This window comes from Cherax quadricarinatus, chromosome 53, assembly GCF_038502225.1.
Source record: "Cherax quadricarinatus isolate ZL_2023a chromosome 53, ASM3850222v1, whole genome shotgun sequence".
In the NCBI taxonomy this organism is placed as follows: Eukaryota; Metazoa; Arthropoda; class Malacostraca; order Decapoda; family Parastacidae; genus Cherax; species Cherax quadricarinatus.
Genome location: NC_091344.1, coordinates 15060104 through 15082435, shown reverse-complemented (window position 1 = coordinate 15082435; position 22332 = coordinate 15060104). Strand labels below are relative to the sequence as shown.

The following is a 22332-nucleotide window of genomic DNA, read 5'->3' as shown; positions in this document are numbered from 1 at the left end:
ATTTCTACACTCGCCGGAAATCGAACCCAGACTCTCGCCGTGTGAAGCGAGAGCATTAACCACCAGGCCACGAACCCCTGTAATGTTGAAAGTGTTGAACGACTGAAAGTTCTTTCTTTCTTTTCGGGTTTTTCTTCTTTTTTTGGGTCACCCTGCCTCGGTGGGAAATGCCCGACGTGTTAAAAAAATATTCTTCATAAATTAAATATAATAATAATAATAATAATATCTTTATTTACTACAAGTACATGTACAAGGTATACAGACCTAGCTGACAACAATGACATTCTACTATATAGAAAGTCCCTTATTATGCTCCGCATTTCGGGCAAATTAGGTCAGTGTCCCAGGATGCAGCCCACACAAGTCGACTAACACCCAGGTACCCATTTTACTGATGGGGAACATAGACAACAGGTGGAAAGAAACACGTCCAATGTTTCTACTCTGGCTGGGAATTGAACCCAGGCCCTTGCCGTGTGAAGTGAGAGCGTTAACCACCAGGTACCACCTCTAGAACTGTCCTGGGGACCCTCATCTTCAGAGAACAGAATAAACTTGCTTCAGAGAAAACTCAAGGTTCTCCCTGAAGCTGTTTGAAAATTTTCTCCTACCACCCCCTATATATTCCATATATGTTTTATTTAAAAACAAAACACATTGACTAGATACATTGACAAAAGTACGATAGGGAGAAAAACAACATAGATAACAACTCAGAGCTACATCTCGAATACTTCGTCCAGCTCCCCGGCAGTGGGCCGCGTGCCCAGAATGCTGCAAGCATTTCCTCTCTGGATCGCAACAATGAGTCTCTGAAAGAGGAAGCTGGCTGCCCTGTGGTCCTTGGTTTCTATGATGAGTTTTTCACCTAGCTCTTTGAGGAACTTTACAGCACACTTGCCCCATGCTCCAAGGGTCTCCGACCCTATTGGGATGAAGTTATAGCAAGGTGGTAGGTCTTCATATTTGCGGGTCTTCTGGGTCTCCCTGTGGCTGGCAGCTCCACCCTCTTCAGCTACAGAGTATGGCAAGTAGGTGTCTGCCAATGTGGCGGCACAGGTGCAGTCCCAGGCAATCTGCTTTCCATCCTTCCAGGGTAGCATAGTGGCTCCATCAGGACACTTTTGACTTCAGTCAGACTTCTGCACTTGGGGTTCCCGTTGAGCTGGGCAATGGGCTGTGGCGAGGCTGCTCTTTATGATGTCACTGACCTCCTCATGTCTGGTGTACTTCCCTTCTGATGTATGACACACGAGACCATGAAGTCCGAATTGATCAGCCGTCGCCCTGCTGCAGATACACCTATGTTTGGTGAGGATGGGGGCGGCTAGGCGAAGAGCAACACCAATTCGAATGGCCTGTGGGTCGAGTGGAGTGCCCAGGGAGGAATTGGGACCAGCTAGAAGGAAATCTGAATGTGGTACCTTCACCGCTAGGAAACGAGCTTTGTCCTTTCCTGAAGCGGTGGTGAGCATTGTGTTGGCGTTTTGTATATGATCGGTTTGTCCCAGTGGGACTGTGCTCTTTGGGAGGAGCTGGTCTACTGGAGGATTCTGCAAGGGTGTCCCACCGCATGAATCTTTGCAAATGTTTACTATAGTTGTCACTGCAAGACAGCACATAATTTCAACCTCAGTGATGACAAACAGGTGATAACACTACAGTACGTAATGCTGTCTTGCTTTAATATAGAAAATGCTGAGATATATCAATATCCTTACCAGTTAGCTTCTTCACAGGTACCTTCACCACCGACGGGAGTCAGTGCACTCAATACCAAAATAAAAATCTTTGCTGAAGTGAAACAAGGAAATAACCCAATCATTAACGCACACGTCAGGTAAGAAATATGTTCTTTAATTTCGCTAATAAGCAAAGAATCTAGTTTGGTAGTGGAAAGTCTATATAAAGGTGGGCTGTACAACAACTTAGAAGCAAGATATATACAAAGAGAGGTGTATTGCAGAGCATATATGCTGAGAGTTTAATCTCAATTTTAGGAATTAATGTACTCGTGTGTAATGAAAAGATTACGCAAAACCTTAATGATCACAGTATAGCCGACAGGCTTTAAGCCCCATTAACCAACAAACCAGTTGAGGGCTACCTACAGATTACTTTTTGGCTTAAATAGCAATGCTCTTCTTGCCGAATTAGGCAAGTGAAAAATTGTGTATGCAATAATTTCGCAAAAATCGTTCTGAACATAACGAAAAAAATATATTTAACTGTGTTTCTTTATTAAATTATTGTAAATTTATCTAAAATATATTTAGTTGGATTAGGCTAAATTAAAGTGCGTGTGGAAAATTTTTGATTTTCCGAAGCTGTGGCGCCTGGTAGGTGTTTGATGTGTCGATGTGAGTCAAAAATGTATTTGACAATAGGGTAGAACCAAGAGTTCCCTTTGCGCATGCGCGGATGTGCGGGGGTTTGGGGCGACTCGGGCCATGGGGGTGGCGGGAGTGTTTTGAATGTGGTGAGGAGGCTGGGAAAGCATGGAACCATGAAATTGGCATTCACGGCGGCCTAAGGATTAATATAGGCCTCATTTCATAATAGGAAGTGTCGTAACTGTTCCTGGTGAAGAGTGAGGGAACGTGATTTACGGGACCACCGTAAAAGGGTGGTAAAATTAGTGAATAATGGTTTGACGGGGTGTGACTGGTGCACGGCCATGGTGTGTGTCCAGGGGAAATACCCGTGTGTTAATCCTCGCTCATCGGCCTCAGATCTTAATGGAGTGACCTCTAATGTGTATAATAATTATGAGAGGTTAAATCGTCTTGTGAATGTTAATGTAATCAGTGATAATAACATTGAGTTAAGAGAATGCGGGATGTGAAATAGATCGCCCTGCTCCGAGTGAATGTGTGATTCTCGTACCGAGGATAGGGAAGCTTTATGGAAGCACGACTTCTAAACCGGGACAAACCGACGGGTACCTCGTCTTGCTGGAATGAGAACCGTGTTGGTGTAGCAGAACATCGAAATGAGATGGTGAATGGAGGAAATAAGGAGTATCAATCACCCACAGTTAAGTAACCCTTCTAGTTATAGCAGACTGATACTGGCCAGTTAGGTATGTTGTAATTGGATAGGTTGTGAGTGATCCAGCTACATCAAGTGACCACCAGAGAATATCTGGTAAGTGGAGAGATTATGTACAAGTGGTTTTCCTTGATGGATATATCCATGTGTAACCTACCCCCCCCCTTCATTCAGTTACACTAATATAATCTATACAGTCCACAATTAATTAGTAGCACCGTACTTGTGGGTGCTATCCAATCCATACTGGTCTCGGATAGATATGGATAAGATTGTGAGGTCGAAGGGACCACCTGCCGTGACCAGGGGTGGTTAAGTTTTCTCACATGTCTACACGGGGTGACTACGGTAAACAATATGGTTGTCTCCCAATGAGATTACTGGTATGTATTTAATGTTGAGGTACATACAGGTAAGCACCCTATAAAATTTTCCATAGTGCGCTTGATGTAATAAGGTTAGGTAGAATTTCTAAGATTCCATTGGTACAAAATTATTAATTTTTACATTAACATAAATAAAAAAAATATATCTTTAAACGTATAAGAGAAAATTTTGGAAAGGATTTAATTTTAAATGAATTCTTGCTAATTGACCAATTTACCTATTCAGCACGATATATATATATATACAGTGGACCCCCGCATAACGATTACCTCCGAATGCGACCAATTATGCTAGTGTATTTATGTAAGTGCGTTTGTACGTGTATGTTTGGGGGTCTGAAATGGACTAATCTACTTCACAATATTCCTTATGGGAATAAATTCGGTCAGTACTGGCACCTGAACATACTTATGGAGTGAAAAAATATCGTTAACCGGGGGTCCACTGTATATATATATATAAAGTTACTAAAAGCTGTAAAGAGTTTTTATGAGGATAGTGAGGCTCAGGTTAGGGTGTGTAGAAGAGAGGGAGACTACTTCCCGGTAAAAGTAGGTCTTAGACAGGGATGTGTAATGTCAACATGATTGTTTAATATATTTATAAGGTAGTAGGTTGGTAGACAGCAACCACCCAGGGAAGTACTACCGTCCTGCCAGATGACTGTGAAACAAAAACCTGTAACTGTTTTGCATGATGGTAGGATTGCTGGTTTCTTTTTCTGTCTCATAAACACGCTAAGATAACAGGGATATCTTGCTACTCCTACTTACACTTTGGTCACACTTCACAGACACGCACATGCATATATATATATATACATACATCTAGGTTTTTCTCCCTTTTCTAAATAGCTCTTGTTCTTTTTTATTTCTTCTATTGTCCATGGGGAAGTGGAAAAGAATCTTTCCTCCGTAAGCCATGCGTGTCGTATGAGGCGACTAAAATGCCGGGAGCAATGGGCTAGTAACCCCTTCTCCTGTATACAATTACTAAAAAAGAGAAGAAGAAAAACTTTATAAAACTGGGTTGCTTAAATGTGCGTGGATGTAGTGCGGATGACAAGAAACAGATGATTGCTGATGTTATGAATGAAAAGAAGTTGGATGTCCTGGCCCTAAGCGAAACAAAGCTGAAGGGGGTAGGAGAGTTTCAGTGGGGGGAAATAAATGGGATTAAATCTGGAGTATCTGAGAGAGTTAGAGCAAAGGAAGGGGTAGCAGTAATGTTAAATGATCAGTTATGGAAGGAGAAAAGAGAATATGAATGTGTAAATTCAAGAATTATGTGGATTAAAGTAAAGGTTGGATGCGAGAAGTGGGTCATAATAAGCGTGTATGCACCTGGAGAAGAGAGGAATGCAGAGGAGAGAGAGAGATTTTGGGAGATGTTAAGTGAATGTATAGGAGCCTTTGAACCAAGTGAGAGAGTAATTGTGGTAGGGGACTTGAATGCTAAAGTAGGAGAAACTTTTAGAGAGGGTGTGGTAGGTAAGTTTGGGGTGCCAGGTGTAAATGATAATGGGAGCCCTTTGATTGAACTTTGTATAGAAAGGGGTTTAGTTATAGGTAATACATATTTTAAGAAAAAGAGGATAAATAAGTATACACGATATGATGTAGGGCGAAATGACAGTAGTTTGTTGGATTATGTATTGGTAGATAAAAGACTGTTGAGTAGACTTCAGGATGTACATGTTTATAGAGGGGCCACAGATATATCAGATCACTTTCTAGTTGTAGCTACACTGAGAGTAAAAGGTAGATGGGATACAAGGAGAATAGAAGCATCAGGGAAGAGAGAGGTGAAGGTTTATAAACTAAAAGAGGAGGCAGTTAGGGTAAGATATAAACAGCTATTGGAGGATAGATGGGCTAATGAGAGCATAGGCAATGGGGTCGAAGAGGTATGGGGTAGGTTTAAAAATGTAGTGTTAGAGTGTTCAGCAGAAGTTTGTGGTTACAGGAAAGTGGGTGCAGGAGGGAAGAGGAGCGATTGGTGGAATGATGATGTAAAGAGAGTAGTAAGGGAGAAAAAGTTAGCATATGAGAAGTTTTTACAAAGTAGAAGTGATGCAAGGAGGGAAGAGTATATGGAGAAAAAGAGAGAAGTTAAGAGAGTGGTGAAGCAATGTAAAAAGAGAGCAAATGAGAGAGTGGGTGAGATGTTATCAACAAATTTTGTTGAAAATAAGAAAAAGTTTTGGAGTGAGATTAACAAGTTAAGAAAGCCTAGAGAACAAATGGATTTGTCAGTTAAAAATAGGAGAGGAGAGTTATTAAATGGAGAGTTAGAGGTATTGGGAAGATGGAAGGAATATTTTGAGGAATTGTTAAATGTTGATGAAGATAGGGAAGCTGTGATTTCGTGTATAGGGCAAGGAGGAATAACATCTTGTAGGAGTGAGGAAGAGCCAGTTGTGAGTGTGGGGGAAGTTCGTGAGGCAGTAGGTAAAATGAAAGGGGGTAAGGCAGCCGGGATTGATGGGATAAAGATAGAAATGTTAAAAGCAGGTGGGGATATAGTTTTGGAGGGGTTGGTGCAATTATTTAATAAATGTATGGAAGAGGGTAAGGTACCTAGGGATTGGCAGAGAGCATGCATAGTTCCTTTGTATAAAGGCAAAGGGGATAAAAGAGAGTGCAAAAATTATAGGGGGATAAGTCTGTTGAGTGTACCTGGTAAAGTGTATGGTAGAGTTATAATTGAAAGAATTAAGAGTAAGACGGAGAATAGGATAGCAGATGAACAAGGAGGCTTTAGGAAAGGTAGGGGGTGTGTGGACCAGGTGTTTACAGTGAAACATATAAGTGAACAGTATTTAGATAAGGCTAAAGAGGTCTTTGTGGCATTTATGGATTTGGAAAAGGCGTATGACAGGGTGGATAGGGGGGCAATGTGGCAGATGTTGCAAGTGTATGGTGTAGGAGGTAGGTTACTGAAAGCAGTGAAGAGTTTTTACGAGGATAGTGAGGCTCAAGTTAGAGTATGTAGGAAAGAGGGAAATTTTTTCCCAGTAAAAGTAGGCCTTAGACAAGGATGTGTGATGTCACCGTGGTTGTTTAATATATTTATAGATGGGGTTGTAAGAGAAGTAAATGCGAGGGTCTTGGCAAGAGGCGTGGAGTTAAAGGATAAAGAATCACACACAAAGTGGGAGTTGTCACAGCTGCTCTTTGCTGATGACACTGTGCTCTTGGGAGATTCTGAAGAGAAGTTGCAGAGATTGGTGGATGAATTTGGTAGGGTGTGCAAAAGAAGAAAATTAAAGGTGAATACAGGAAAGAGTAAGGTTATGAGGATAACAAAAAGATTAGGTGATGAAAGATTGAATATCAGATTGGAGGGAGAGAGTATGGAGGAGGTGAACGTATTCAGATATTTGGGAGTGGACGTGTCAGCGGATGGGTCTATGAAAGATGAGGTGAATCATAAAATTGATGAGGGAAAAAGAGTGAGTGGTGCACTTAGGAGTCTGTGGAGACAGAGAACTTTGTCCTTGGAGGCAAAGAGGGGAATGTATGAGAGTATAGTTTTACCAACGCTCTTATATGGGTGTGAAGCGTGGGTGATGAATGTTGCAGCGAGGAGAAGGCTGGAGGCAGTGGAGATGTCATGTCTGAGGGCAATGTGTGGTGTGAATATAATGCAGAGAATTCGTAGTTTGGAAGTTAGGAGGAGGTGCGGGATTACCAAAACTGTTGTCCAGAGGGCTGAGGAAGGGTTGTTGAGGTGGTTCGGACATGTAGAGAGAATGGAGCGAAACAGAATGACTTCAAGAGTGTATCAGTCTGTAGTGGAAGGAAGGCGGGGTAGGGGTCGGCCTAGGAAGGGTTGGAGGGAGGGGGTAAAGGAGGTTTTGTGTGCGAGGGGCTTGGACTTCCAGCAGGCATGCGTGAGCGTGTTTGATAGGAGTGAATGGAGACAAATGGTTTTTAATACTTGACGTGCTGTTGGAGTGTGAGCAAAGTAACATTTATGAAGGGATTCAGGGAAACCGGCAGGCCGGACTTGAGTCCTGGAGATGGGAAGTACAGTGCCTGCACTCTGAAGGAGGGGTGTTAATGTTGCAGTTTAAAAACTGTAGTGTAAAGCACCCTTCTGGCAAGACAGTGATGGAGTGAATGATGGTGAAAGTTTTTCTTTTTCGGGCCACCCTGCCTTGGTGGGAATCGGCCGGTGTGATAATAATAAAAAAAAAAAAAAAAAAAAAAAAAATTATAGATGGGGTTGTAAAGGAAGTAAATGCTAGGGTGTTCGGGAGAGGGGTGGGATTAAATTATGGGGAATCAAATACAAAATGGGAATTGACACAGTTGCTTTTTGCTGATGATACTGTGCTTATGGGTGATTCTAAAGAAAAATTGCAAAGTTTAGTGGACGAGTTTGGGAGTGTGTGTAAAGGTAGAAAGTTGAAAGTGAACATAGAAAAGAGTAAGGTGATGAGGGTATCAAATGATTTAGATAAAGAAAAATTGGATTTCAAATTGGGGAGGAGGAGTATGGAAGAAGTGAATGTTTTCAGATACTCGGGAGTTGACGTGTCGGCGGATGGATTTATGAAGGATGAGGTTAATCATAGAATTGATGAGGGAAATAAGGTGAGTGGTGCATTGAGGTATATGTGGAGGCAAAAAACGTTATCTATGGAGGCAAAGAAGGGAATGTATGAAAGTATAGTAGTACCGACACTCTTATATGGGTGTGAAGCTTGGGTGGTAAATGCTGCAGCGAGGAGACGGTTGGAGGCAGTGGAGATGTCCTGTCTAAGGGCAATGTGTGGTGTAAATATTATGCAGAAAATTCGGAGTGTGGAAATTAGGAGAAGGTGGGGAGTTAATAAAAGTATTAGTCAGAGGGCTGAAGAGGGGTTGTTGAGGTGGTTTGGTCATTTAGAGAGAATGGATCAAAGAAAAATGACATGGAGAGCATTTAAATCTGTAGGGAAAGGAAGGCAGGGTAGGGGTCGTCCTCGAAAAGGTTGGAAGGAAGAGGTAAGGGAGGTTTTGTGGGCGAGGGGCTTGGACTTCCAGCAGGCGTGCGTGAGCGAGTTCGATAGGAGTGAATGGAGATGAATGGTATTTGGGACCTGTCGATCTGTTGGAGTGTGAGCAGAGTAATATTTAGTGAAGGGATTCAGGGAAACCGGTTATTTTCATATAGTCGGACTTGAGTCCTGGAAATGGGAAGTACAATGCCTGCACTCTAAAGGAGGGGTTCGCGATATTGGCAGTTTAGAGCGATGTGTTGTGTATCTTTATACGTATATGCTTCTAAGCTGTTGTGCTCTGAGCACCTCTGCAAAAACAGTGATTATGTGTGAGTGAGGTGAGTGTTAAATGATGATGAAACTATTTTCTTTTTGGGGATTTTCTTTCTTTTTGGGCCACCCTGCCTCGGTGGGAGACGGCCGACTTGTTATATTTATATATATATATATATATATATATATATATATATATATATATATATATATATATATATATATATATATATATATATGTGTGTGTGTGTGTGTACTCACCTATTTGTGGTTGCAGGGGTCGAGTCCTAGCTCCTGGCCCCGCCTCTTCACCGGTTGCTACTAGGCCCTCTCTCTCCCCGCTCCATGAGCTTTATCAAACCTCGTCTTAAAACTGTGTATGGTTCCTGCCTCCACTACGTCATTTTCTAGGCTATTCCACTGCCTTACAACTCTATGACTGAAGAAATACTTCCTACTATCTCTCTGACTCATTTGTGTCTTCAACTTCCCATTGTGGCCTCTTGTTTCTGTGTCCCCTCCCTGGAACATCCTGTCCTTGTCCACCTTGTCTATTCCACGCAGTATTTTATATGTCGTTATCATGTCTCCCCTGACCCTCCTGTCCTCCAGTGTCGTCAGGCCGATTTCCCTTAATCTTTCTTCATAGGACATTCCCCTTAGCTCTGGAACTAACCTTGTTGCAAACCTTTGTACTTTCTCTAGTTTCTTGACGTGCTTTATCAAGTGCGGGTTCCAAACAGGTGCTGCATACTCCAGTATGGGCCTGACATACACGGTGTACAGTGTCTTGAATGATTCCTTACTAAGGTATCGGAATGCTGTTCTCAGGTTTGCCAGGCGCCCATATGCTGCAGCAGTTATCTGATTGATGTGTGCTTCCGGAGACATGCTCGGTGTTATACTCACCCCAAGATCTTTCTCCTTGAGTGAGGTTTGCAGTCTTTGGCCACCTAGCCTATACTCTGTCTGTGGTCTTCTGTGCCCTTCCCCTATCTTCATGACTTTGCATTTGGCAGGATTAAATTCGAGAAGCCATTTGCTGGACCAGGTGTCCAGTCTGTCCAGGTCTCTTTGAAGTCCTGCCTGGTCCTCATCAGATTTAATTCTCCTCATTAACTTCACATGATCTGCAAACAGGGACACTTCTGAGTCTAACCCTTCCGTCATGTCGTTCACATATACCAAAAAATAGCACTGGTCCTAGGACCGACCCCTGTGGGACCCCGCTCGTCACAGGTGCCCACTGTGATACATCATTACGTACCATGACTCGTTGTTGCCTCCCTGTCAGGTATTCTCTGATCCATTGCAGTGCCCTTCCTGTTATATGCGCCTGATGCTCTAGCTTCTGCACTAATCTCTTGTGAGGAACTGTGTCAAAGGTCTTCTTGCAGTCCAAGAAGATGCAATCAACCCACCCCTCTCTCTCTTGTCTTACTTCTGTTATTTTATCATAAAACTCCAGAAGGTTTGTGACACAGGATTTGCCTTCCGTGAATCCGTGCTGGTTGGCATTTATACTCCTGTTCCGTTCCAGGTGCTCCACCACTCTCCTCCTGATAATCTTCTCCATAATTTTGCATACTATACACGTCAATGACACAGGTCTATAGTTTAGTGCCTCTTTTCTGTCTCCTTTTTTGAAAATGGGAACTACATTTGCCGTCTTCCATACCTCAGGTAGTTGCCCAGTTTCCAGGGATGTGTTGAAGATTGTGGTAAGTGGTACGCACAACATATCTGCTCCCTCTCTAAGGACCCACGGAGAGATGTTGTCCGGTCCCATTGCCTTTGAGGTATCGATGTCCCTTAGCAGTTTCTTCACCTCCTCCTCATCTGTATGTATGTCATCCAACACTTGTTGGTGTATTCCTTGTTGGTGTCCCCATCTGGTCTGTCCCCCCAGAGTCCTTCCTGTCTCTACTGTAAATACTTCCTTAAATCTCGTGTTGAGCTCCTCACATACCTCTTGATCGTTTCTTGTGAGTTCTCCACCTTCTTTCCTCAGCCTTATCACCTGGTCCTTGACTGTTGTCTTCCTCCTAATGTGGCTATACAGCAGTTTCGGGTCAGATTTGACTTTCGATGCTATGTCGTTTTCATACTGTCGCTGGGCCTCCCTCCTTATCTGCGCATACTCGTTTCTGGCTCTTCTACTAATCTCCTTGTTTTCCTGGGTCCTATGCCTCCTGTACCTTTTCCATTCTCTGTTGCACTTAGTTTTTGCCTCCCTACACCTTCGGGTAAACCAAGGACTCGTTTTGGTCTTCCTATTATTTCTGTTTCCCTTGGGAACAAAACTTTCCTCTGCCTCCTTGCACTTTGTTGCCACATATTCCATCATCTCGTTTACTGATTTTCCTACCATTTCTCTGTCCCACTGAACCTCCTGCAGGAAGTTTCTCATACCTGTGTAGTCCCCCCTTTTATAGTTTGGCCTGTCCCCTTCAGTTCCTGTTACCTTCTCCACTTGTAACTCTACTATATAGTCAAAACTCAGAACCACATGATCGCTAGCTCCAAGGGGCCTCTCGTAAGTGATGTCCTCAATGTCTGAACTGCTCAGGGTGAACACAAGATCCAGTCTTGCTGGCTCATCCTCCCCTCGTGTGTGTGTGTGTGTGTGTGCGAGGGGCTTGGACTTCCAGCAGGCATGCGTGAGCGTGTTTGATAGGAGTGAATGGAGACAAATGGTTTTTAATACTTGACGTGCTGTTGGAGTGTGAGCAAAGTAACATTTATGAAGGGGTTCAGGGAAACCGGCAGGCCGGACTTGAGTCCTGGAGATGGGAAGTACAGTGCCTGCACTCTGAAGGAGGGGTGTTAATGTTGCAGTTTAAAAACTGTAGTGTAAAGCACCCTTCTGGCAAGACAGTGATGGAGTGAATGATGGTGAAAGTTTTTCTTTTTCGGGCCACCCTGCCTTGGTGGGAATCGGCCAGTGTGATAATAAAATAATTTATATATATATAATTTATATATATATATATATTTATATATATATATATATAATTTATATATATATATAATTTATATATATATATATATATATATATATATATATATATATATATATATATATATATATATATATATATATATATATATATATATATATATATGTCGTGCCGAATATGTAAAACTGGCCAATTAGCAAGAACTCATTTAAAATTAAGTCCTTTCTGAAATTTTCTCTTATACGTTTAAAGATGTATTTTTTTCATTAATGTTAATATAATTTTTGTTAATTTTGCACCAAAAGAATCTTAGAAAACTTACCTAACCTTATTACAACAAGAGCAATTTATTTTAGCCTAACCCAACTAAATATATCTTAAATACGTTTACAATAATTTAGTACTAAACAAACACAATCAAATATATTTTTTTCGTTAGGTTCAGAATGATTTTGGCGAAATTATTGCATACACAAATTTTCACTTGTCCTATATATTTTTTCAGAATGATTTTGGCGAAATTATTGCATACACAAATTTTCACTTGACCTATATGGCAAGATGAGTGTTGCTATTTAAGCCAAGATCGCAAGTTCTGCCTATTCGGCACGACATATATATATATATATATATATATATATATATATATATATATATATATATATATATATATATATATATATATATATATATATATATATATATATATATAACTTTAAATTTAAGATAAACATCTGTGAACTGAAACTATTTTTTTAATCCAAAATGATAATCTGTTATCTGAAAAAACTTCTGTCTAGTATCAAAATATTGTTATTATTTGTTGTGAATCATTTTATTGTTAGGTAAAAGGACACAAGTGCAACTAATGTGACATTTTATTGTGGCCACGTCTTAATAAAGCTCCTGGAGAGCGAAACGTTGCCACAATAAAATGTCACATTAGTTGCACTTGTGTCCTTTTACCTAACATATTGTCGGTAATTCTACCAACATTAATACAATAATTTTATTATTAGATCGACGCTGTTAGTGTATAATGTTAAACAGATTTAATTTAGCAATACCTTTCCCTGTGAGTGATTAACAATAAACATTATATATGACAGGGCAATAGTAACTCAGCCTGACAGTGTTAATGCACCGCCTGACATATACATCCTCCAAGACAGCGGTATTAACGCTGACAGCATGAAGAATGATGGCATCTACAGCGGCTACATGACCAAGTTCTCTTCTGTTGGTCGCTACAACATTAAGGCAGAGGTACGACATTCAACATGGACTGGTTGCTATTCAGTGCTATTCTAAGGTTTCAAATATTTCTCAGTAATGAAACAAACAAACCCACATAGAGACCAATTTTTCACTCTCCTGTACTGCTGAAATTCTCAGGTGAGATCAATATATTGTGTGCAATATCTTGTTTACATTTACCTTCTGTCTCCGTGTAAGTTTTCTCAATTCATCGACAAGTGTCCACTATATTATGTTTCATGAACCCTCCCTCCCTAATATGCTTTCTCTACACGATATATGTTAGGCCCGTCATGGAACCCTCACCTGATCAAGCATGTACGAGAACTAGAAAAGGTCCAAAAGTTTGCAACAAGACCAGTCACAGAGCTGAGGGGGTTGAGTTTTCTAGAAACTCGAGGAACTAAACCTGACAAATTTAGAAGAAAAAAGAATTAGGGAAGACATGATCACGACATACACGACATTCAGAGGCTTTGACAAAACAGATAGGAGACAGACATTTTGAAATGAGAGACAGGGGTGAGAGGTCATAGATAAAAGCAAAGACACATATGAGCCTCACAGATGTTAAGAAATGCTTTTCAGTCTCAGGGTGGCAAATAAATAGAATTAGACGGATTGCGAAATGGGAAAACCTGATACATAAGATTCATGAGGCCCTGAACCGGTTATCCCGGCGATTGTGGTCTAAGAGGGGCCAGGAGCTGAGACTTGATTCTTACAACACAACTCGGTGAGTACATGTTGCAGTGGTGGATCAGCAAAACATTTCTGTAAAAATAAGTAAAACTTCTCAAAACTAGGAGTGCCAACATACCAAATGAATCAGTGCTAAACTAAACCAGGAAACTGAGCCACAATCATCTTACTTTTCTAAATATAACTAACAAAATTAAATACAGAAATCAAAAGCGTCAGCTCAGAAACATACATACGTGAATACCCTGTTAGGTGACATGCATACATCTGTTTAACAATTCGCAAACATGTGTGTACTCACCTAGTTGTGGTTGCAGGGGTCGATTCACAGCTCCTGGCCCCTCTTCACTGGTCGCTACTAGGTCACTCTTCCTGCTCCATGAACTTTATCATTCCTCTTCTTAAAGCTATATATGGATCCTGCCTCCACTACATCACATCCCAGACTATTCCACTTCCTGACAACCCTGTGACTGAAGAAATACTTCCTAACATCCCTGGAATTCATCTGAGTCTTCAACTTCCAATTGTGACCCCTTGTTGCTGTGTCCCATCTCTGGAACATCCTGTCTCTATCCACTTGGCGATTCCTCTAAATATTTTATATGTCGTTATCATATCTCCCCTATCTCTCCTGTCTTCCAGTGTCGTCAGGTCGATTTCCTTTAGCATCTCCTCGTAGGACATACATCTTAGCTCCGGGACTAGTCTTGTTGCAAACCTTTGCACTTTCTCTAGTGTCCTTATGTGCTTCGTTGGATGTGGGTTCCAAACTGGTGATGCATACTCCAATATGGGCCTAACGTACACAGTATTCACTTAGTTGTACTCACCTAGTTGTAGTTGCAAGGGTCAAGCCATAGCTCCTAGCCCCGCTTTTTACTGGCCGCTACTGGAGTCACTCTCCCACTCACATACTGTGTGTGTATTATGTATGTATCCGTCTTCTTTCAACAAACCAGCCGTATCCCACCGAGGCAGGGTAGCCCAAAAAGAAACACGAAAGTTTCTCTTTTTAAATTGAGTACTGTATACAGGAGAAGGGGTTATTAGCCCCTTGCTCCCTGCATTTTAGTCGCCTCTTACGACACACGCATGGCTTACGGAGGAAGAATTCTGTGCCACTTCCCCATATCTATATATATATATATATATATATATATATATATATATATATATATAAGTATATATATGTATATATATATATAAGTGAACAGTATTTAGATAAGGCTAAAGAGGTCTTTGTGGCATTTATGGATTTGGAAAAGGCGTATGACAGGGTGGATAGGGGGGCAATGTGGCAGATGTTGCAAGTGTATGGTGTAGGAGGTAGGTTACTGAAAGCAGTGAAGAGTTTTTACGAGGATAGTGAGGCTCAAGTTAGAGTATGTAGGAAAGAGGGAAATTTTTTCCCAGTAAAAGTAGGCCTTAGACAAGGATGTGTGATGTCACCGTGGTTGTTTAATATATTTATAGATGGGGTTGTAAGAGAAGTAAATGCGAGGGTCTTGGCAAGAGGCGTGGAGTTTAAAGATAAAGAATCACACACAAAGTGGGAGTTGTCACAGCTGCTCTTTGCTGATGACACTGAGCTCTTGGGAGATTCTGAAGAGAAGTTGCAGAGATTGGTGGATGAATTTGGTAGGGTGTGCAAAAGAAGAAAATTAAAGGTGAATACAGGAAAGAGTAAGGTTATGAGGATAACAAAAAGATTAGGTGATGAAAGATTGGATATCAGATTGGAGGGAGAGAGTATGGAGGAGGTGAACGTATTCAGATATTTGGGAGTGGACGTGTCAGCGGATGGGTCTATGAAAGATGAAGTGAATCATAGAATTGATGAGGGAAAAAGAGTGAGTGGTGCACTTAGGAGTCTGTGGAGACAAAGAACTTTGTCCTTGGAGGCAAAGAGGGGAATGTATGAGAGTATAGTTGTACCAACGCTCTTATATGGGTGTGAAGCATGGGTGATGAATGTTGCAGCGAGGAGAAGGCTGGAGGCAGTGGAGATGTCATGTCTGAGGGCAATGTGTGGTGTGAATATAATGCAGAGAATTCGTAGTTTGGAAGTTAGGAGGAGGTTCGGGATTACCAAAACTGTTGTCCAGAGGGCTGAGGAGGGGTTGTTGAGGTGGTTCGGACATGTAGAGAGAATGGAGCGAAACAGAATGACTTCAAGAGTGTATCAGTCTGTAGTGGAAGGAAGGCGGGGTAGGGGTCGGCCTAGGAAAGGTTGGAGGGAGGGGGTAAAGGAGGTTTTGTGTGCGAGGGGCTTGGACTTCCAGCAGGCATGCGTGAGCGTGTTTGATAGGAGTGAATGGAGACAAATGGTTTTTAATATTTGACGTGCTGTTGGAGTGTGAGCAAAGTAACATTTATGAAGGGATTCAGGGAAACCGGCAGGCCGGACTTGAGTCCTGGAGATGGGAAGTACAGTGCCTGCACTCTGAAGGAGGGGTGTTAATGTTGCAGTTTAAAAACTGTAGTGTAAAGCACCCTTCTGGCAAGACAGTGATGGAGTGAATGATGGTGAAAGTTTTTCTTTTTCGGGCCACCCTGCCTTGGTGGGAATCGGCCAGTGTGATAATAAAATAAAAAAATATATATATTGCGAACAATCGCAGACAGGCGATCTTAACTATGCAAGACAAGCCACAGGGGGGTGAAAATCTTTAGTTCAAGTACTTTCGTACTTCTCAGTGCGTCATCAGGTGCCGTGCAATGTTGCAAGGTTGCAACTGAAGGACTGAGGGGAAGTTTTTTCTCAGAATAGCATAGAGTTAGAGCTAAAGAAAAAGTAGCAATAATGTTGAAGGATAAGCTATGGCAGGAAAAGAGGGACTATAAATGTATTAATTCAAGGATTATGTGGATTAAAATAAAGGTTGGATGTGAGAAGTGGGTTATAGTAAGCGTTTATGCACCTGAGGAAGAGAGAAGTATAGAGGAGAGAGAGAGATTTTGGGAAATGTTGAGTAATTGCGTGGGGAGTTTTGAACCAAGTGTGAGAGTACTTGTGGTTGGGGATTTTAATGCTGAAGTGGGAAAAAATGTTGTAGAGGGAGTAGTAGGTAAATTTGGGGTGCCAAAGGTAAATGAAAATGGGGAACCTTTAATTGAGCTATGTATAGAAAGAGGTTTGGTAATAATACATATTATATGAAAACGAGGATAAATAAATATACAAGGTATGATGTAGCACGTAATGAAAGTAGTTTGTTAGATTATGTTTTGGTGGATAAAAGGTTGATGGGTAGGCTCCAGGATGTACACGTTTATAGAGGGGCAACTGATATATCGGATCATTATCTAGTTGTAGCTACAGTTAGAGTAAGAGGTAGATGGGATAAGAGGAAAATGGCAACAACAAGTAAGAGGGAGGTGAAAGTGTATACACTAAGGGAGGAGGAAGTTTGGGTGAAATATAAGCAACTATTGGCAGAAAGGTGGGATGGTGCAGGTATGAGTAGTGGGGGGGTTGAAAAGGGTTGGAATAGTTTTAAAAATGCAGTATTAGAATGTGGGGCAGAAGTTTGTGGTTATAGGAGGGTGGGTGCAGGAGGAAAGAGGAGTTATTGGTGGAATGATGAAGTAAAGGGTGTGATAAAAGAGAAAAAGGTAGCTTATGAGAGGTATTTACAAAGCAGAAGTGTTATAAGAAGAGTAGAGTATATGGAGAGTAAAAGAAAGGTGAAGAGAGTGGTGAGAGAGTGCAAAAGGAGAGCGGATGATAGAGTGGGAGAGGTACTGTCAAGGAATTTTAATGAAAATAAGAAAAAATTTTTGGAGTGAGTTAAACAAGTTAAGAAAGCTTAGAGAACAAATGGATTTACCAGTTAAAAACAGAGAAGGGGAGTAGTAGATGGGGAGATGGAGGTTTTGGGTAGATGGCGAGAATATTTTGAGGAACTTCTAAATGTCGACGAAGAAAGGGAGGCGGTAATTTCATGCACTGGCCTGGGAGGTATATCATCTTTTCGGAGTGAAGAAGAGCAGGATGTGAGTGTGGGGGAGGTGCGTGAGGCATTACGTAGAATGAAAGGGGGTAAAGCAGCTGGAACTGACGGGATCATGACAGAAATGTTAAAAGCAAGGGGGACATAGTGTTGGAGTGGTTGGTATTTTTGTTTAATAAATGTATGAAAGAGGGGAAGGTACCTTGGGATTGGCGGAGAGCGTGTATAGTTCCTTTATATAAAGGGAAGGGGGACAAAAGAGATTGTAAAAATTATAGAGGAATAAGTTTACTGAGTATACCAGGAAAAGTGTATGGTAGGGTTATTATTGAAAGAATTAGAGGCAAGACAGAACGTAGAATTGCGGATGAGCAAGGAGGTTTTAGAGTGGGTAGGGGATGTGTAGATCAAGTGTTTACATTGAAGCATATATGTGAGCAGTATTTAGATAAAGGTAGGGAAGTTTTTATTGCATTTACGTATTTAGAAAAGGCATATGATAGAGTGGATAGGGGAGCAATGTGGCAGATGTTGCAAGTAAAATAGGCATATTTTTTATGAGGATAATGAGGCTCAGGTTAGGGTGTGTAGAAGAGAGGGAGACTACTTCTTATGTGGCAGATGTTGCAAGTATATGGAATAGGTGGTAAGTTACTAAATGCTGTAAAGAGTTTTTTATGAGGTCGGCTATACGCACTCCACTTTCATACTTATCAATTATCTCTTTCTTCATCTCTATAGTATAATGAGAGTGTATGCCCTGTAAAAGTAGGTCTTAGACAGGGATTTGTAATTCACCATGGTTGTTTAGTATATCTATAGATAGGGTTGTAAAAGAAGTAAATGCTAGGGTGTTTGGGAGAGGGGTGGGATTAAATTATGGGGAATTAAATACAAAATGGGAATTGACACAGTTACTTTTTGCTGATGATACTGTGCTTATGGGAGATTCTAAAGAAAAATTGCAAAGGTTAGTGGACGAATTTGGGAATGTGTGTAAAGGTAGAAAGTTGAAAGTGAAGATAGAAAAGAGTAAGGTGATGAGAGTATCAAATGATTTAGATACAGAAAAATTGGATATCAAATTGGGGAGGAGTATGGAAGAAGTAAATGTTTTCAGATACAGTATTTGGGAGTTGACGTGTCAGCAGATGGATTTATGAAGGATGAGGTAAATCATAGAATTGATGAAGGAAAAAAGGTGAGTGGTGCATTGAGGTATATGTGGAGGCAAAAAATTTTATCTATGCAGGCAAAGAAAGGAATGTATGAAAGTATAGTAGTACCAACACTCTTATATGGGTGTGAAGCTTGGGTTGTAAATGCTGCAGCAAGGAGACGGTTGGAGGCAGTGGAGATGTCCTGTCTAAGAGCAATGTGTGGTGTAAATATTATGCAGAAAATTCGGAGTGTGGATATTAGGAGAAGGTGTGGAGTTAATAAAAGTATTAGTCAGAGGGCTGAAGAGGATTCGTTGAGGAGGTTTGGTCATTTAGAGAGAATGGATCAAAGTAGAATGACATGGAGAGCGTATAAATCTGTAGGGGAAGGAAGGCGGGGTAGGGGTCGTCCTCGAAAAGGTTGGAGGGAGGGGGTAAAGGTGGTGTTATGGGCGAGGGGTTTGGACTTCCAGCAAGCGTGCGTGAGCATGTTAGATAGGAGTGAATGGAGACAAATGGTATTTGGGACCTAACGATCTATTGGAGTGTGAGCAGGGTAATATTTAGTGAAGGGATTCAGGGAAACCGGTTATTTTATATAACCGAATTTGAGTCCTGGAAATTAAAAGTACAATGCCAGCACTCTAAAGTAGGGGTTTGGGATATTGGCAGTTTGGAGAGATATATTGTGTATTTTTATACCTGGAGTTTACCTGGAGAGAGTTTCGGGGGTCAACGCCCCCGCGGCCCGGTCTGTGACCAGGCCTCCTGGTGGATCAGCGCCTGATCAACCAGGCTGTTGCTGCTGGCTGCACGCAAACCAACGTACGAGCCACAGCCCGGCTGATCAGGAACTGACTTTAGGTGCTTGTCCAGTGCCAGCTTGAAGACTGCCAGGGGTCTGTTGGTAATCCCCCTTATGTGTGCTGGGAGGCAGTTGAACAGTCTCGGGCCCCTGACACTTATTGTATGGTCTCTTAACGTGCTAGTGACACCCCTGCTTTTCATTGGGGGGATGGTGCATCGTCTGCCAAGTCTTTTGCTTTCGTAGTGAGTGATTTTCGTGTGCAAGTTCGGTACTAGTCCCTCTAGGATTTTCCAGGTGTATATAATCATGTATCTCTCCCTCCTGCGTTCCAGGGAATACAGGTTTAGAAACCTCAAGCGCTCCCAATAATTGAGGTGTTTTATCTCCGTTATGCGCGCCGTGAAAGTTCTCTGTACATTTTCTAGGTCGGCAATTTCACCTGCCTTGAAAGGTGCTGTTAGAGTGCAGCAATATTCCAGCCTAGATAGAACAAGTGACCTGAAGAGTGTCATCATGGGCTTGGCCTCCCTAGTTTTGAAGGTTCTCATTATCCATCCTGTCATTTTTCTAGCAGATGCGATTAATACAATGTTATGGTCCTTGAAGGTGAGATCCTCCGACATAATCACTCCCAGGTCTTTGACGTTGGTGTTTCGCTCTATTTCGTGGCCAGAATTTGTTTTGTACTCTGATGAAGATTTAATTTCCTCATGTTTACCATATCTGAGTAATTGAAATTTCTCATCGTTGAACTTCATATTGTTTTCTGCAGCCCACTGAAAGATTTGGTTGATGTCCGCCTGGAGCCTTGCAGTGTCTGCAATGGAAGACACTGTCATGCAGATTCGGGTGTCATCTGCAAAGGAAGACACGGTGCTGTGGCTGACATCCTTGTCTATGTCGGATATGAGGATGAGGAACAAGATGGGAGCTAGTACTGTGCCTTGTGGAACAGAGCTTTTCACCGTAGCTGCCTCGGACTTTACTCTGTTAACGACTACTCTCTGTGTTCTGTTAGTGAGGAAATTATAGATCCATCGACCGACTTTTCCTGTTATTCCTTTAGCGCGCATTTTGTGCGCTATTACGCCATGGTCACACTTGTCGAAGGCTTTTGCAAAGTCTGTATATATTACATCTGCATTCTTTTTGTCTTCTAGTGCATTTAGGACCTTGTCGTAGTGATCCAGTAGTTGAGACAGACAGGAGCGACCTGTTCTAAACCCATGTTGCCCTGGGTTGTGTAACTGATGGGTTTCTAGATGGGTGGTGATCTTGCTTCTTAGGACCCTTTCAAAGATTTTTATGATATGGGATGTTAGTGCTATTGGTCTGTAGTTCTTTGCTGTTGCTTTACTGCCCCCTTTGTGGAGTGGGGCTATGTCTGTTGTTTTTAGTAACTGAGGGACTACCCCCGTGTCCATGCTCCCTCTCCATAGGATGGAAAAGGCTCGTGATAGGGGCTTCTTGCAGTTCTTGATGAACACAGAGTTCCATGAGTCTGGCCCTGGGGCAGAGTGCATGGGCATGTCATTTATCGCCTGTTCGAAGTCATTTGGCGTCAGGATAACATCGGATAGGCTTGTGTTAATCAAATTTTGTGGCTCTCTCATAAAAAATTCATTTTGATCTTCGACTCTCAGTCTGGTTAGCGGCTTGCTAAAAACTGAGTCATATTGGGACTTGAGTAGCTCACTCATTTCCTTGCTGTCATCTGTGTAGGACCCATCTTGTTTAAGTAGGGGCCCAATACTGGGCGTTGTTCTCGATTTTGATTTGGCATAGGAGAAGAAATACTTTGGGTTTCTTTCGATTTCATTTATAGCTTTTAGTTCTTCCCGCGATTCCTGACTCCTAAAGGATTCTTTTAGCTTAAGTTCGATGCTTGCTATTTCTCTGACCAGTGTCTCCCTGCGCATTTCAGATATATTGACCTCTTTTAGCCGCTCTGTTATTCTTTTCCGTCGCCTGTAAAGGGAGCGCCTGTCTCTTTCTATTTTACATCTACTCCTCCTTTTTCTTAGAGGAATAAGCCTTGTGCATACATCGAGTGCCACCGAGTTAATCTGTTCTAGGCATAAGTTTGGGTCTGTGTTGCTTAGTATATCTTCCCAGCTTATATCGGTTAGGACTTGGTTTACTTGATCCCACTTTATGTTTTTGTTATTGAAGTTGAATTTGGTGAATGCTCCCTCGTGACTAGTCTCATTTTGTCGGTCTGGGGCTCCTCGCATACATGTCTGAACCTCAATTATGTTGTGATCTGAGTATATTGTTTTTGATATGGTGACATTTCTTATCAGATCATCATTGTTAGTGAATATGAGGTCTAGTGTATTCTCCAGTCTAGTAGGCTCTATTATTTGCTGGTTTAAATTGAATTTTGTGCAGAGATTTAAAAGCTCGTGTGAGTGTGAGTTTTCATCAGAGCTGCCTCCTGGTGTTATTACTGCAACAATATTATTTGCTATATTCCTCCATTTTAGGTGCCTTAAGTTGAAATCCCCCAGGAGCAAGATGTTGGGTGCAGGAGCTGGAAGATTTTCCAGACAGTGGTCAATTTTTAACAGCTGTTCCTGGAATTGCTGGGATGTTGCATCCGGAGGCTTGTAGACTACCACAATGACTAGGTTTTGGTTCTCGACCTTTACTGCTAAAACTTCCACTACGTCATTTGAGGCATTAAGCAGTTCTGTGCAAACAAGTGACTCTGCAATGTACAGGCCAACACCCCCCTTTTGCCTGTTCACTCTGTCACATCTGTATAGGTTGTAACCTGGGATCC

General features: G+C 41.7%; 1 protein-coding gene across 1 annotated transcript in view; it reads left to right on the top strand.

The window, feature by feature from the left end:
• LOC128692202 (calcium-activated chloride channel regulator 1-like) overlaps nt 1–22332 on the top strand; it is a gene marked incomplete at its 5' end in the record, with an annotated part of 76252 nt that overhangs the window by 36034 nt on the left and 17886 nt on the right. The window contains 2 exon segments of the mRNA XM_070096359.1: nt 1743–1843; nt 12774–12930. Of these exon segments, the coding sequence (XP_069952460.1) occupies nt 1743–1843; nt 12774–12930 (258 nt within the window).